Source organism: Ceratocystis lukuohia, assembly GCF_044167205.1.
Source record: "Ceratocystis lukuohia strain C4212 chromosome Unknown Supercontig3_pilon, whole genome shotgun sequence".
In the NCBI taxonomy this organism is placed as follows: domain Eukaryota; kingdom Fungi; phylum Ascomycota; class Sordariomycetes; order Microascales; family Ceratocystidaceae; genus Ceratocystis; species Ceratocystis lukuohia.
Window position 1 is genome coordinate 2845475 of NW_027263522.1, and position 15326 is coordinate 2860800.

Below are 15326 nucleotides of genomic sequence, written 5' to 3' on the forward strand. Positions count from 1 at the left end.
ATCACAGAGCATCACTCACTTGTGGGTGGCTCAGTAACCAAGCCGCTACAAGATGTTGGTGGAACGGAAGTCCTTCAGGGACAACAGCAACAAGAAAACATGGCACGGTTCGGGGTCCTGGAGCCTTTCCCGACGGCCAGGGCTCCTAGTGCTCTGGAATTACCTTCAATAACATTACCTCCAGTTTTACACCCCCCCCACAACCGATGCCTTGCCGTCTTTGCGCTTATCCTCCCCCCCGACCTATGCCCCCAGCACAACTACGAATGCCTTTGCATACCTATCAGCCAGCTCGCCTTTTTAGCAGCGGCCCTTTGCCGGCCCCGAATGTGTCTGGCTTGGGTCCTGCTGCTCAGCAGCCGTCTTCTGATTCCGTTCATGTCTCCATGGTTAGTAGCCAAGACTTGGGGGTATCCAGGCCGGATCACAAAAGGGGGCCAGTATGAGACTTAGAAATGGGGGTTTATCATAATGCCTGCCAAGACTTGAGTGGGTTTTTCCTGGTTATGACCTTGTGTCTATATGTTGATCCTGTTTTATCCGCTTCTGGCTTGTGCTACTTGCAGTGAGTTCATCTCACATTCGTGGTAGCATGTGATTGGCTGCTTCAGAGCGAGCTATTCTGTCCCCTGATTGATACTGGCTCTGGGTTCGCTGGTATCCTGGTGGGTACAAGCAGTTACATGGTACGGGCTTGTACTTGAACTACAAGAGGTTTCCTGCCATATAGAAGCTATTGAAACGAAAGGGGTACTTGTTAAGCTATATCAAAGACACCAGCCTGGCTAGCGCTTAGTTATCAACTTCGAGTTTCTTTTCTACAATATGGAAAGACCTAAGATGGTGTAATTCGAGCTTGGAAATGTAATGGCATCAGCATTCGAAGAGTGCAAGGTTCTCATTTTCTGACTCCTTTTTCCTCTCCTTCTTCCTTTTGTACTACGATTATGCGCTTCATTCTTTTGCTCTGTTCCGCTTGCATTAATACCTCGTGCTCTTGATTCTCTCTCTCTATTGGCTTTTTTACTCTGGTGGCTTTTATTACGCTAGATAGGTGAAGGGTGGCTTTGCCAATGCGCGACTCGAAGGGCTGCACGAGAACTCTTTATAGGATGATGGAAGCTATGACGTCTTTGCTGTGGCTAGACCTGGCAAGGAATAGCTCCCCGGTAGATAATAGCCTCGAATGCTGATCACTAACGTGGGGGCTAACGCTGCATATCTCAACTGCCTGAAGATAACCCGACACGCAATATCAGCCAAACGCACCGACCCCACCCGAAACTGTGAATACAGAGTTTCGCCATCTTCGTACTTCCTCCGATTGTGCCCAAATGCGCAACTTTTCTCTTTAATCCGCGCGTCCCTAGGCCTTTTGGCGTGGGTTGCAGAATATTGAGCGGTGCCCTTGGCAAGCTTTTACCTCTCTACGGAATCGTGTTTTAACAGTGGGTATTAGAAGGAAGTACTGGATGTTCTGCAAAGAGGAGAAGGAGGAGTAACTGATTATTGAAGTTGCTCTATATCTATCTATTTCTTGCCTGAAGAGCGGATCTCAGCTGGGGTGTATGTCCATCACTACGCAAGCACACGGGCCTTGGAAGAAGACCCCTATGTCTCATGCCAACCCTAAGATCAGGGGTCAGCAATCCTGGTAACCCTGGCTTACCAAAACTCATCACAGTTTGTTTAGAACAACAACTTGAATAATTATAGCAAAGCTGAGAATAAAGGATAACCACTTGCTGCGATGAACACTCACTAGAGATAGCCTAAAGCTTGTCAATAAGCACGATTCATTATCCTATCCATTTTCCCTAGCTGCTCAACATCGTTTCATGTCAGCAACCTGGGTCAGGGTTACCAGGATTGCTGACCCCTGATCTTAGGGTTGGTATGAGACATAAGGGGTCTTCTTCCAAGGCCCATGATGGATATATAGACCGGCTGGGATCCGCTGTTCAGACAGGACTTGAATAGACACAGAAAAACTTCAATAATCATTTATTCCTTCTTCTCCTCTTTACAGGACATTCAGTACGTCCTCCTAATATCTACTGTTAATCTCGGATACAGCCGATGGCCGATGAAAAGTCGCTACACCCCGCATCAAGTGGCTAATAGACAGGGTGCAGATTGTTCGCACAGCTGTCGCTCCTTACCAAGAGATTGTTTATCCCCGTTTCCATGACGACTGTCTTTTTCATTTCTCTTCCTCACGTTCGTTACGCTGGTATTTACCGAGAAGCGATTAACATCACCACATCACTACACCACACTGACTCGTCCTGTGTATCGTGTATCTCTATCTTTACGCATCTACTGGGCATCGGCTTTTGGAAACGTGTTCTTTTGCCTTGATCGTTTGAACTGAGCCATCATGAGCTCAGCTACAGAGCCAGCCGCTGGGCTGCCCTTGAGAATTCTTTGCCTTGGTAAGCTATCGTAATCTAGTCGCCCTGTGTTATCACATCACTAACTGCTATAGATGGTGGCGGTGTCCGTGGTCTATCTAGCTTGCTGGTCCTGGAAAGGATCATGGAGCGTATCAAAGAATCGGAGGGTCTACTTCAAGTGCCACGTCCCTGCGACAGGTTTGGCTTGATTGGCGGCATAGGAACCGGAGGGTATGGCTTCTACTACACTTGTATGCTATAGAAGCTTTGTTAACAGTATTTACTTAGAATTATTGCCATCATGCTTGGCCGACTGGGAATGAGCGTCCATGACTCCATTCAAGCATATAAACACCTCGCCGACTCAGTATTTGTCCCAGAGCCAACACATGGAACAACATCGTCCAGTGCCTTTTCCGCTGAGAAGCTAGAAATGGCCATTAAAGAAATAATTCGCAATAACTGTCGCGACCCGCAATGTGTACGGCTGCGAGAACGTAACGGACCCGCAAGAGATATCAACATGTGTCCACATGAAGATATATTGTTCCCGGATGAACATTGCACCAGGACGTAAGTTATGCACAGATGCGCGCAGAGGGACTCGTATCTAACATTGCACCATGTTTATCCAGGGCTGTGCTGGCGATGAGCGCATCCAAGTTTCATACACGACCTACCTTGCTAAAAACATATGACTCTTCTGGATGCTTCAGAAAGTGTACGGTGTCGGAAGTGGCTAGAGCCACGTCCGCAGCTGTTGCGTTCTTCGATTCAGTCAAACTCAGTCGCCACCATATCGAGTTTCTTGATACTAGATATTGGTACAATAATCCGTGTCAACAGCTTATCTCTGAGGCCCAGAAGCAGTTCCCTCTAAGACAGATGGTAGTTCTGAGCATTGGCACAGGCATCGACGATGTTGTTGAAATTACGGATGTGACTGTTCTTGAAGCATTGTTGAAAATGGCCACCACTTCTAAACAAACTGACTTGAGACTGAGGGACAAGCATAGCGGCACTGCAGTCTACCATAGGTTCAATGTTGAGCGTGGGCTTCGGGACACGAAAGTCTCCGACCTCGATAAATGGGGCAGAATTGCAGCACACACGATAAACTATCTCGAGGAGAACGAAGAACCTCTCAAGAAGTTTGTGACGGCATTTACTATGAGCAATACTCCACAGCTTCAAATCTGCCACGAAGAAAAGAACAAGAAATGTCTTTCGGACTTTTACGTGACTGATCCCTCCGCAGACAAGAAGGAAATTGAAAGCAAGAAAGGCGGGTTGCTGAAAGACTGCTACCAATGGATTGTCAATCACGAGGACTTCCAGAGGTTCCTAACGGAAAAAGAATCCCGAATACTGTGGATTACAGGAGACCCTGGCAAAGGCAAGACAATGCTTCTCTGTGGCATCATCGATACGCTCGGACACGACAGTTCGTTAGATGTCTCCTATTTCTTTTGCCAAGCTTCAAGCAGTCAACTCAATACGGCCACCGCTGTGCTGCGGAGATTAATTCATCAACTTGCCCGTCGCAACCCACAGCTCACTAAACATGTACGAGCGAAGTACGACTGTATGGGGAAAACCTTCTTCAGCAATCGCAATCTTTGGCACAGCCTTTGCGACATACTGACCGCCTTGTTAAAGGATCCCAGCCTGAGAAAGGCGGTCTTGATTATCGATGCTGTGGATGAGTGCAGTGTAGGTCGGCGAGACCTTCTTGAATTCATCACCAAGTCCTCCCACGCCAAGTGGATTGTGTCAAGCCGTAATTGGCGCGATATCGAAGAAATCCTGAATGATGGGGAGCAAGAAGCCAAGATACACATCGAGATAAACCAGGATTCCGTCTCTGCAGCTGTCGACTCGTATATCACGCTCAAGGTAGACCAGCTGGCTAGGCAAAAGAAATACGACAATGATTTGAAGCTCGATATCTTAGAATGCTTGCGGTCAAATGCCGAGGGCACTTTCCTATGGGTAGCTCTGGTTGTTCAAGAGCTTTCCAATGAAAATTTGCAAAATTGGCATGCGCTAAGTGAGCTGAGGTCGCTTCCACCGGGCCTTCATCCGCTATACGAAAGAATGCAGGACCGAATCTCAAAATTAAAAGATGCAGATGTCTGCGAGGACATCATTGCTACGGCCTTAGCCGTTTACCGACCGATCACCCTGGAAGAGTTACGTGGGCTTGTTAAACTACTTGAGAGCCTGAAAAAAGAGAACATAAGAGACACTATCGCGTTGTGCGGATCTTTCTTGATCCTACATGAGGGTGTCATTTCCTTTGTGCACCAGTCAGCGAAAGACTACTTCCTTAGTAAAGGCTCAGATGAAACGAGGGCCTCAAGATTCAAGAACCTGCACGAAAGAGTCTTTTTGCGTTCGCTTGACATTCTTCGTGTGAAGCTAAAGCGTGATATTTACGGCCTGCAGGCACCAGGATGTCTCATTGACGAAGTTTCTGTCCCCAAGCCTGATCCGTTGGCTGCTATTCGATACTCTTGCACATACTGGGTTGACCATCTTTGTGACTCGGCAAAAACTAGCAGAGTAAGCAAAAGTGATAAGGTGTTGGCCTTCATCAAGGATAAATACCTCCAGTGGCTAGAAGCGCTGAGCCTTCTAAAGAACATCTCTGTGGCAGAACGAGGAATTGAAAGACTAAGACTTGATTTCGTAAGTTGATTTACAATATTGAAAGACGTTCGCGATATACTGGCTAACATTTCACGGCAGGGAGAATCATCGAAGCATCTGAACGACGTTATGGTGGATGCTGGCCGATTCTTGTTGTTTCATGGGGAAGCGATTGGAATTGCACCACTGCAAGTTTATGTCTCAGCCCTCATATTCAGCCCTACTAATAGCCTGATAAGACGAATGTTTCAACACGAAGAGCCAGACTGGATCGCGTTGAAGCCAAAGGTTGAAGAAAATTGGAGTGCCTGCCTACGGACCTTTGAAGGCCACACCAGGCCCGTGAAATCAGTCATGTTCTCAAATGATGCACAGCGACTAGCATCAGCGTCAGGGGATAAGACAATCAAGATCTGGGATGCCACTTCTGGCACATGTCTGCAGACCCTTGAGGGCCATGATGACTGGGTGAAATCAGTCGTGTTCTCAAATGATGGGCAGCGATTGGCATCATTGTCAAGTGACATGACAGTCAAAATCTGGGATGCCACTTCTGGCGCATGTCTTCATAACCTTGACGGTCATACTGATCGGTTGAAATCAGTCATGTTCTCAAATGACGGACAGCGACTAGCATCAATGTCAGATGATAATATAGTCAAGATCTGGGATGCCACTGCTGGAGCATGTCTGCAGACCTTTGGGAACTATCACATGTACGTGGCCTCGGTCGCGTTTTCAAATGATGGACAGCGACTAGCATCAGCGTCCCTTGACACTACAGTCAAGATCTGGGATGCCAGTTCTGGCGAATGTCTGCAGACCCTTAAGGGCCATGATAATTGGGTGACATTCGTCGTGTTCTCAAATGATGGGCAGCGATTGGCATCAGTGTCAAATGACAAGACAGTCAAGATCTGGGATGCCACTGCTGGCGCATGTCTGGAGACCCTTGAGGGCCATCACAGCGACGTGAGATCACTCGTGTTCTCAAATGATGGGCAGAGACTAGCATCAGTGTCACATGAGAAGACAGTCAAGATCTGGGACGCTACTTCCGGCGCATGTCTTCACACCCTTGAGGGCCATGATGAGTGGGTGTCATCAGTCGTGTTCTCAAATGATGGACAGCGACTAGCATCAGTGTCAACTGGAAACTCAGTCAAGGTCTGGGATGCCACTTCTGGAGGACTTTTGCAGACCCTTGAGGGCCATTACTGCTGTGTGACATCAGTCGCGTTTTCAAATGATGGGCAGCAACTAGCATCAGGGTCCTGGGACTGTACAGTCAAGATCTGGGATGTCACTTCTGGAGCATTTTTGCAGACCCTTGAGCGCCATGATGAACAAGTAACACTAGTCGTGTTCTCAGATGATGGACAGCGACTGGCATCAGGGTCTGATGACGAGACAGACACGAACTGGGATGCCACTTCCGGCACATGTCTGCAGACTCTTGAGGGCCATAATGAACCAGTAGCGTCAGTCGTGTTCTTAAATGATGGGCAGCAACTAGCATCAGTGTCAGATGAAAAGAACATCAAGATCTGGGATACCACTTCTGGAGCATGTCTGGAGACCCTTGAGAACAACCACACGTACCCGACATTAGTCGCGTTTTCAAATGATCGACAGCGACTAGCATCAGTGTCAGATGACAAGATGCTCAAGATCTGGGATGCCACTTCTGGCGCATGTCTTCAGACCTTTGAGATCCATGACTCTTGGGTGGAATCAGTCGTGTTCACAAATGATGGACAGCGACTTGTAACAGTGTCCGAGGACAATACAGTTAAGATCTGGGATGCCACTTCTGGCGCATGTCTTCAGACTCTTGAGGGCCATCATATCGACGTGAGATTACTCGTGTTCTCAAATGATGCACAGCGACTAGCATTAGTGTCACATCAGAAGACAATCAATATCTGGGGTACCACTTCTGACGTATTTCCTCTGACCCTTGAGGGCCATGATGATTGGGTGTCATCAGTCGCGTTCTCAAATGATGGACAGCGACTAGCATCAGCGTCCTGGGACAAGACAGCCAAGATCTGGGATGCCACTACTGGAGCATGTCTGCACACGCTTTGGGACCATGACGATAGGGTCTTATTCGTTGTGTTCTCAATTGATGGAAAACGACTGGCATCGGTTTCAGATGACAAGATAGCTACGATCTGGGATGCCACTTCTGGAGAATGTCTGTATGTCCTTTGGGGCCATCGTGGAAGCGTGAGCTCAGTCGTGTTCTCAATTGATGGACAGCGACTGGCATCAGCGTCAGAGGACAAGAAAGTCAAGATCTGGGATGCCACTTCTGGTGCATGTCTGCAGACCCTTGAGGGCAATCGCACACATGTCACATCACTCGTGTTCTCGAATGATGGACAACGACTTGCATCAGGGTCATATGACGGGACAGTCAAGATCTGGGATGCCGTATGTTTGCAGACCCTTCCAGCCGACAATGCCACCTATTGTTCCTCTACAGATGTTGCACTCCTAGATGTGGGATCAACAGGTACATCAGCAACGCTATCACTTCACCAAACATCCATGATTCCTCTCAATTCATATGGCTGCACTGTCAGCACTGATAACAGGTGGATTATGAAGAATGGACAGCGAGTTTTATACTTGCCACTCAGTTACCGTTCGCTCATTCCACCAAAGGTTGCCGGTCAAACGCTAAGGCTTGTTCTCCCTTCCGGGCATGTTATTGTCATAGGATTTAGATAAACTCGAATCTTCTCGAAATTTGCTGGCTAATTTTATACTTTTTTTACACCATCATGAAATGAGTTCTACCATGCCGGGCACGCATGGAGTGATTCTGAATTCAAATTTACTAAATGATAGTTGGTCAGTATTCTTTCAAAGGGCGATTTCTTACAACAGGGCTTGAGCCTCGAAGGGCCGATGCTGGTTTTGATTTTTATTTGATCATATTTAACGTCTACTGGAATCACCAACGTGAAACCACGCTGGGCAGATGCCAGGGGAAATGAACAGGATAATGAATAGTGTTTCTTAACAAAACGCAGGCCGTCGTCAGAGACCGTTGATCATAGCAAGTGGTTATACTATATTCTCACTCTTGCTTCAATTCTTTACGTCGTTGTTCTACACAAACCGTCTCACATCTTAGTCAGCGCTAGTCACGTAATATTTAGTACTAAATGGCGACTCGAAGGACGTACTGTAGTCTCCTTGAATCTGCAAACAAAGATGCTAGTAATGACATCGTCGTTCCGAGTCGATTATTCTCTATTCTAGCTGTTGTGGAGATTCCAGCTCCACTCGGAATAACGTCGGGTAAACATGTTATGTAGATACGTGGCGCACGATGTTGTGAAGAGATTTAGAACTTAGTCCTTAATCAATTCGAATGAAATAGACATATGTCATAACACTAGCTATTTTTGTGAGAGGCCGGCATTCTGTGGGTCCTCCAGACCAGGGTCGAGTCACATGACTGGTGAGCTGACAGACTCTGCACAGGGATCCGTCTGTTTGTTGCCAGGGGCACGTACTCCTCTGCCCTTTTACTGTTAAGAATCTAGATCGATTGAATCACCAACTACGCATAATTGATTGTACAATTTTCAAAATCATGGAATTTATGAGTTCTTATACCGCCGAATGTGGTCAGCATAGCACATTGGGCTTCCAAAGCCCCGAGGTTGGGGAGACCAAAGCAAGTCATTTCATCATGTAGGGGTTGTGTGAACATAGGGTAATGATCACCGCCGCTGCTAGAGCTTGCCACAGCTAATAACAGCCTCTCATCCTAAATTCTGTGGCATTGCCAGCGCAAGACTAGATTACTTCACACAATCCAGTTGGGAGAAATCAAACCTATCACCCGCCCTTCGCGGCCCAGGCCCTTTTGTAAGAAAATTCCCTTTGAAAGCCTACTGGCTGACGATCATTTGGCAAATTAGAATTCAGAATCACTGTTATGTGTGCTTAGCATCGCAGAGCTTATTTCATAATGGTTTGAAGCGTATAGACTGAGCCGCCGGAATTGTAGCAGATGAGAGTTTATCTAAATTCTATGACAACAACGTGACCCGAAGAGAGGGCAAGCGCAAGCTTTTGGCTGGCAACCTTTGCTGCAATCTGGGGACGATAACTGAGTGGCAAGTATAAAACTCTTTGTCCATCCTTCATGACCCACGTGCCATCAGTGCTGACAGTATAGCTACATGAATTAGCGGGAATCGAGGATGTTTGGTGAGTTGATGGCGTCGCTGATGTAACTGTTAGTCCCATATCTCGCAGTCGGACATCTATAGAGGACCAATAGGCGGCATTGTCGTTTGGAAGGGTCTGCAAAAGGTTGCCAGAAGTGGCATCCCAGATCTTGACTGTGGAGTCTCGGGAGCCTGATGCCAGTTGCTGTGCATCATCTGAGAAGACCATGGGCACCCGTGGAAGTTTTCCCAAGACGGCATTCTCGATTGAATCACTACGCACAATTGATTTTACGATTTTCAAAATCATGAAATTTGTGAGTTCTTATACCGCCGAATGTGGTCAGCATAGCACATTGGGCCTCCAAAGCCCTGAGGTTGGCGATACGAAAGCATGTCATTTCTGTTGTAGATATTCCGTCACTATCCGGGTCAACATCGGGTAAATACAAGATGTAGACATGTATAGCACAATGTGGCTCGTGAAAGAAAACTCCTACCTTAATAAATCAAGTTTAACAAAAGACAATTCACAACATTTTCATCATGTGAGGAGGGAGTTGGGTGAACAAAGGGTAATGATCTCCGCCGCTGCTAGAGCGTGCCACAGCTAATAACAGCCTCTCATCCTAAATTCTGTGGCATTGCCAGCGCAAAACTAGATTACTTCATACAATCTAGTTGAGAGAAATCAAACCTACTACCTGCCCTTTGCAGCTCAAGCCCTTGTGTACGAAAATGTCCTTTGAAAGCCTGCTGGCTAACTATCATTTACCAGATTGGAATTCCGAATCACTTTTATGTGTGCTTAGCATCGCAGAGCTGATTTCATAATGGTTTAAAGCGTATAGACTGAGCCACCGGAATTGGAGCAGGTGAGAATTTAAATAAATTCTATAAAAACGACACGACCGTGAGAGAGGGCAAGCGCAAGCCTTTGGCTGGCAACTTCTGCGGGAATCTGGGGACGATAACTGAGTGGAAAGCATAAAAGTCTTTGTCCATTCTTCATGAGCCACTGGCGATCAGTGCTGAGAGTGTAGCTATATGAATTAGCGGGAATCGAGGATGTTTGGTGAGTTGGTGGCGGCGCTGATGTAACTGTTAGTCCCATATCTCGGAGTCGGACATCTAAAGAGACCCAATAGGCGGCATAGCCAGATGGAATGGTCTGCAAACATTTGCCAGAAGTGGCATCCCAGATTTTGACAGTCTTGTCAGTTGACTCTGACGCTAGTCGATGTCCATTATCTAAAAAGACTACCGATGTGATGGTTCCATCATGGCCCTCAAGGGTCTGCAGACATGCGCCAGAAGTGGCATCCCAGATCTTGACTGTGGAGTCTCGGGAGCCTGATGCCAGTTGCTGTGCATCATCTGAGAAGACCATTAAGGTCACTTCGCTGTTGTGGCCTACAGGCGTCTGTAGGCAGGTACTCCAATTTCCTTCAAGCTTTGGCTTCAACACGATCCAGTCTGGCTCTTCGTGGCGAAACATTTGTTTTATCAAGCTCTTGGTGGGACTGAATGTGAGAGCCGAGACATAAACTTGGAGTGGTGCAATTTCAATCGCTTGCCTATGAAACAAGACAAATTGTCGAGCGTCTATCATAATGTCGTTCAGAATCGGGGATGACTTTCCCTGCGACAGGATGTTAACTACTATTTCGGCAAACCTCTTTTCAATCATGTACATCAACTTACCAAGTATAGCATCAGTCTGTCCATTCCTCGACCGGCGACAGAGAAGTTGTATACAAGGCTTAGCGCTTCTAGCCATTGAAGGTATTTGTCCTTGATAAAGGCCAAGACCTTATCACTTTTGCTTTCCATCCCAGTTTCTGCCGAGTCGCAAAGATGGTCAACCCAGAATGTGCAAGAGTATCGAATAGCAGCCAATGGATCAGGCTCGGGGACAGGAACGTCGTCAATGAGACATCCTGGTGCCTGTAAGTCGTACATGTCACGCCTCAGCTCTCATGAAGAAGGTCAAGTGAACGCAAAAATATTCTCATGTGCTGGTGCTGAAGTCTAGAAGCCCTCATTTCAGGCGAGCTTTGACTGAGGAAGTAGTCTTTCGCTGACGGGTGCACAAAGGAAATGGCACCGTCACGTAGGGTCAAGAAAGACCCGCACAACGCGATAATATCTCTTACATTCTCTTTTTTCAGGCTCTCAAGTGGTTTAACAAGCCCATGCAACTCTTCCAGAGTGAGAGGTCGGTACACAGCCAGGGCCGTGGCAATGATTTCTTTGCAGACATCGGCATCTTTTGATTTTGACATTTGTTTCTGCATTCTTCCGTAGAGCGGATAAAGCCCCGGTGGAAGCGACTTCAGCTCACTTGGCGCATGCCAATTTTGTAAATTTTCATTGGAAAGCTCTTGAACAACTAGGGCTACCCATAGGAAAGTGCCCTCGGCATTCGAACGCAAGTATCTCAAGATATCGAGCTTCAAATCATCGTCATATTTCTTTCGCCTAGCCAGCTGATCTACCTTGAGTGTGATATATGAGTCGACAGCTGCAAAGACGAAATCCTCATTTATCTCGAGGTGTATTTTGACTTGTTCCTCTGCATCATTCAGGATTTCTTCGATATCTAGCCAATTACGGCTTGACACAATCCACTTTGCGTTCGAGGGCTTGGCAATGAATTCAAGAAGGTCTCGCCGACCTACATTGCATTCATCCAGAGCATCCACAATCAAGATCACATTTCTCAGACTAGGGTCGTTTAGTAAGGCGGTAATTATGTCGCAGAGGCTGTGCCAAAGACTGCCATTGGCGAAGAAAGCTTTCCCCATATAGTCGTACTTCGCTCGTAGATGTTTAGTGAGCTGTGGGTTGCGGCGGGCAATATCATGAATTAGTCCCCGCAGCACCGAGGTGGCCGTATTGACTTGACTGTTCGCAGCTTGGCAAAAGAAATAGGAGACATCTACCAAGCTGTCCAGCTCCAGCGTGTCGATGATGCCACAGAGAAGCATTGTCTTGCCTTTTCCTGGGTCTCCTTTGATCCACAGGATTCGGGATTCTTTTTCCGTCCGGAACCTCTGGAAGTCCTGGTGATCGATAATCCATTCCTAGCAGTCTTTCAGCAACCCGCCTTTCTTGCTTTCAATATCCTTCTTGTCTCCGGAGGGATCAGTCACGTAGAAATCCGAAAGACACTGCTTGTCCTTTTCATCGTGGCAGAATTGAAGCCGTGCAATATCGCTCGTAGTAAATGCCGCCACGAACTTCTTGACAAGTTCTTTGTTCTCTCCGAGATAGTTTGTCGTGTTTGCTAAAATTCTGCCCCATTTATCGAAGTCGGGGACTTTCGTGTCCCGAAGCCCATGCTCAACATTGAACCGATGGTAGACTGCAGTGCCGCTATGCTTGTCTCTCAGTGTCAAGTCAGTACGTTTAGAAGTAGTGACCATTTTCGACAATGCTTCAACAACAGAGCTTCTCAAATCCGTAATTTCAACAACATCGTCGAGGCCTGTGCCAATGCTCAGAACTATCATTTGTCTGCCAGGGAACTGGTTCTCGGCCTCGGCGATAAGCTCTTCACAGGGATTATTGTACCCATAGCTGACATCAATAAACTCGATATTATCGCGACCCAGTTTGATTGAATCGAAGAAGGGAACAGCTGCGGACGTGGCTATAGCCACTTCCCATACCGTACACCCTCTGAAGCATTCAGAAGAGTGATATGTTTTTAGCAAGGTAGGACGTGTGTCAACATTGGCTTTGGTCATCGCCAGTACAACCCTGGATAAACACGGTGCAATGTTAGATACAAGGCCCTCCACAGGCATGTGATTATTACTTACGTCTTGGTGTAATTTTCATCCAGGAACAATGTATCTTCATGTGGACACATGTTGGTGTCCGTTACGGGGCCGTTACTTTCTCGCAGCCGTACACATTGCGGGTCGCAACAGTTATTGCGAATTATTTCCTTAATGGCCATTTCTAGCCCCTCAGCGGAGAAAGCACTGGACGATCCTGTTGCAGGCATTAGCTCTGGGACAAATACTGAGTCAGCGAGGCGTTTATATGCTTGAATAGAGTCATAGACGCTCATTCGCAGTCAGCCAAGCATGATCGCAATAATCCTATGTAAACGCTGTTAACAAAGCTTCTATGGCATGCAAGTGTCCTTAGTTGGTCATACCCTCCAGTTCCTGTGCCACCAATCAAGTCAAACCTGTCGCAGGGACTTGGCACTTGAGATAGATGCTCTGCTTCTTTGACATGCTCCATGATCCTTTCCAGGATCAGCAAGCTAGATAGACCACGGACGCCGCCACCATCTGTAGCAGTTAGTAATGGGATAACAAAGGGCGACAAGATCACGAAAGCATACCAAAGCAGAGGATTCTCAAAGGCGGCTCTGCGGCCGGTTGTGTAGCTGAGCTCATCACGGCTCAGTGCAAACGATCAACGCAAAAGAGCACTTTTTCAAAAGGCGATATCAAGTGGATGCGTAAAGATAGAGATACACGATACGCAGAACGAGTCAGTGTCCTGTGGTGGTGTTCTTCGTTTCCTGGCAAATACCAGCGTAACAGGCGTGAAGAAGAGAAGATGAAAAAGATGGCACTCATGGAAAGGGGGTAAAACCATCTCTTGGTCAAGGGCCACAGCTATATGGACAATCTACGCCCTGTCTACTAGCCACTTGATGCGGGGTGTCGCGACTTTTCATTGGCGATTAGCTTCATTCGGGATTGATTGGCTGCCCAGCTGGTGCAGTAGTATTTTGCTTTGAACAAAGCGACCCCTCCTAGTAGCTTCATGATGCGATGTCATCACCGCCATCGAGCACTCTCCACTCAGCGTAATGACGTCAGTTAGCCAGGGTTGCATAGTGTGCCAAGTCCCCCCCAGCTGTATTGTAGTCGGTCGATACTATCGCACATGTTCTTCCAGCCAAACGCGTGCATTCCTGATGATAGAATATCGATAAAACTGGCGAGGTTAAAATACGAGAAATCATCTTCGCACACTGATGATTCTCCTCTTTGTACACCAAAATCTAATGCCCCACACACACCAAGTAATTGGACCAATCACATGACGTGGTTTGGTTCCTAAACAAGCAGGCCACTTCACCCACACCTGCAACCAGAAAGGCTCTATTACACCACCACAACGAAAGGAATAAACTCAACTTATTCACAGCTACAGCTAAATCGTGCCACTTCTCGCAAGTTCCCAATTGTGCCCGGTCTTGTCACAAATACTACAGTTCCGAACAGCCACTCCGGTCCCGTGTTCGCGGCTGCCATTTTCGCGCCTCCCTTGCTCTCGTTGCCCATCCACATCCTTTCGGTCCCGCAAATTATCTCCGTCACGTATGCTAAGGCCCGCTCCTTTCCGGAGAGATACTTTTTTTAGCCCTTTGCCGTTTGCTTAAAGCATGATTGGCCTCACAAAGCGTCTTTTCCAAGGCCGTGTGTCTGGTCTAGACACTTTAGTATCCTAGATCCACATTGAAGCGTTCAATCGCAATGCAGCTGGAGAGGACTTGGCCCACTATGCCAACCGACGTCATTGTGCAGAGTTGAAGGTAACTTTCTTGTAGATGTATTTACAATGTACAAAATGACAGTTGGCGCCAAGTATACAAATACTGTCGGAACAATCTACTGAATTCAGTTAAATGACTTGGGAAGTCACTCGTGATCCTGTACAACCGCACGTGGAACCGTGCTGGTGTACAGATTGATCGTAATGGTGAAGCTTGTTTCTTTATTCTTTCTCTAAAGTGTTAAGTTCTTCCATCACGCACACTTAAGCTGGAGTATTCAGGCTCGGGTTTACCCAGGGTTAATCCGACAAAAGGCAGATTCCCCACAATACCCAGTTCATCCAACATTTCATCCAACATTCACAGTGTTTATCCTAAGTTGGATTTCTATTCTAGTCGCTTGCTAGATGCACAAGGTCTGCCCAACTTATCAGACTCGAGGATACGATGAACCCTCCTGCTGCTTGAAGCACCTGAAACTTCTGTTTCCACTACCAGCATCTAATCATCCAGAAGCAAAGGGGAAACCTGTAGTAGTGTGTTGTAGTGATA

The 15326-nt window shown here is 47.1% G+C and overlaps 2 protein-coding genes across 2 annotated transcripts; one reads left to right on the forward strand and one right to left on the reverse strand.

Moving 5' to 3' along the window:
* Positions 1-2380: 2380 nt before the first annotated feature.
* On the forward strand, positions 2381-7554 carry HOO65_030724 (Vegetative incompatibility protein HET-E-1; the record flags this gene model as incomplete). The annotated part of the gene is made up of 6 exons (XM_071001763.1): positions 2381-2435; positions 2489-2627; positions 2685-2969; positions 3032-5087; positions 5148-7487; positions 7540-7554. 6 exons carry the CDS (start codon positions 2381-2383, stop codon positions 7552-7554), a joined length of 4890 nt encoding a protein of 1629 aa, XP_070860403.1.
* Positions 7555-10127: 2573 nt separating this feature from the next.
* On the reverse strand, positions 10128-13662 carry HOO65_030725 (Vegetative incompatibility protein HET-E-1; the record flags this gene model as incomplete). Its single annotated transcript, XM_071001810.1, has 7 exons — positions 10128-10886; positions 10949-11191; positions 11401-12330; positions 12400-12928; positions 13072-13236; positions 13416-13554; positions 13608-13662. The coding sequence occupies 7 exons, from the start codon at positions 13660-13662 to the stop codon at positions 10128-10130; spliced, it is 2820 nt and encodes a 939-aa protein (XP_070860404.1).
* Between the last annotated feature and the right edge of the window lie 1664 nt (positions 13663-15326).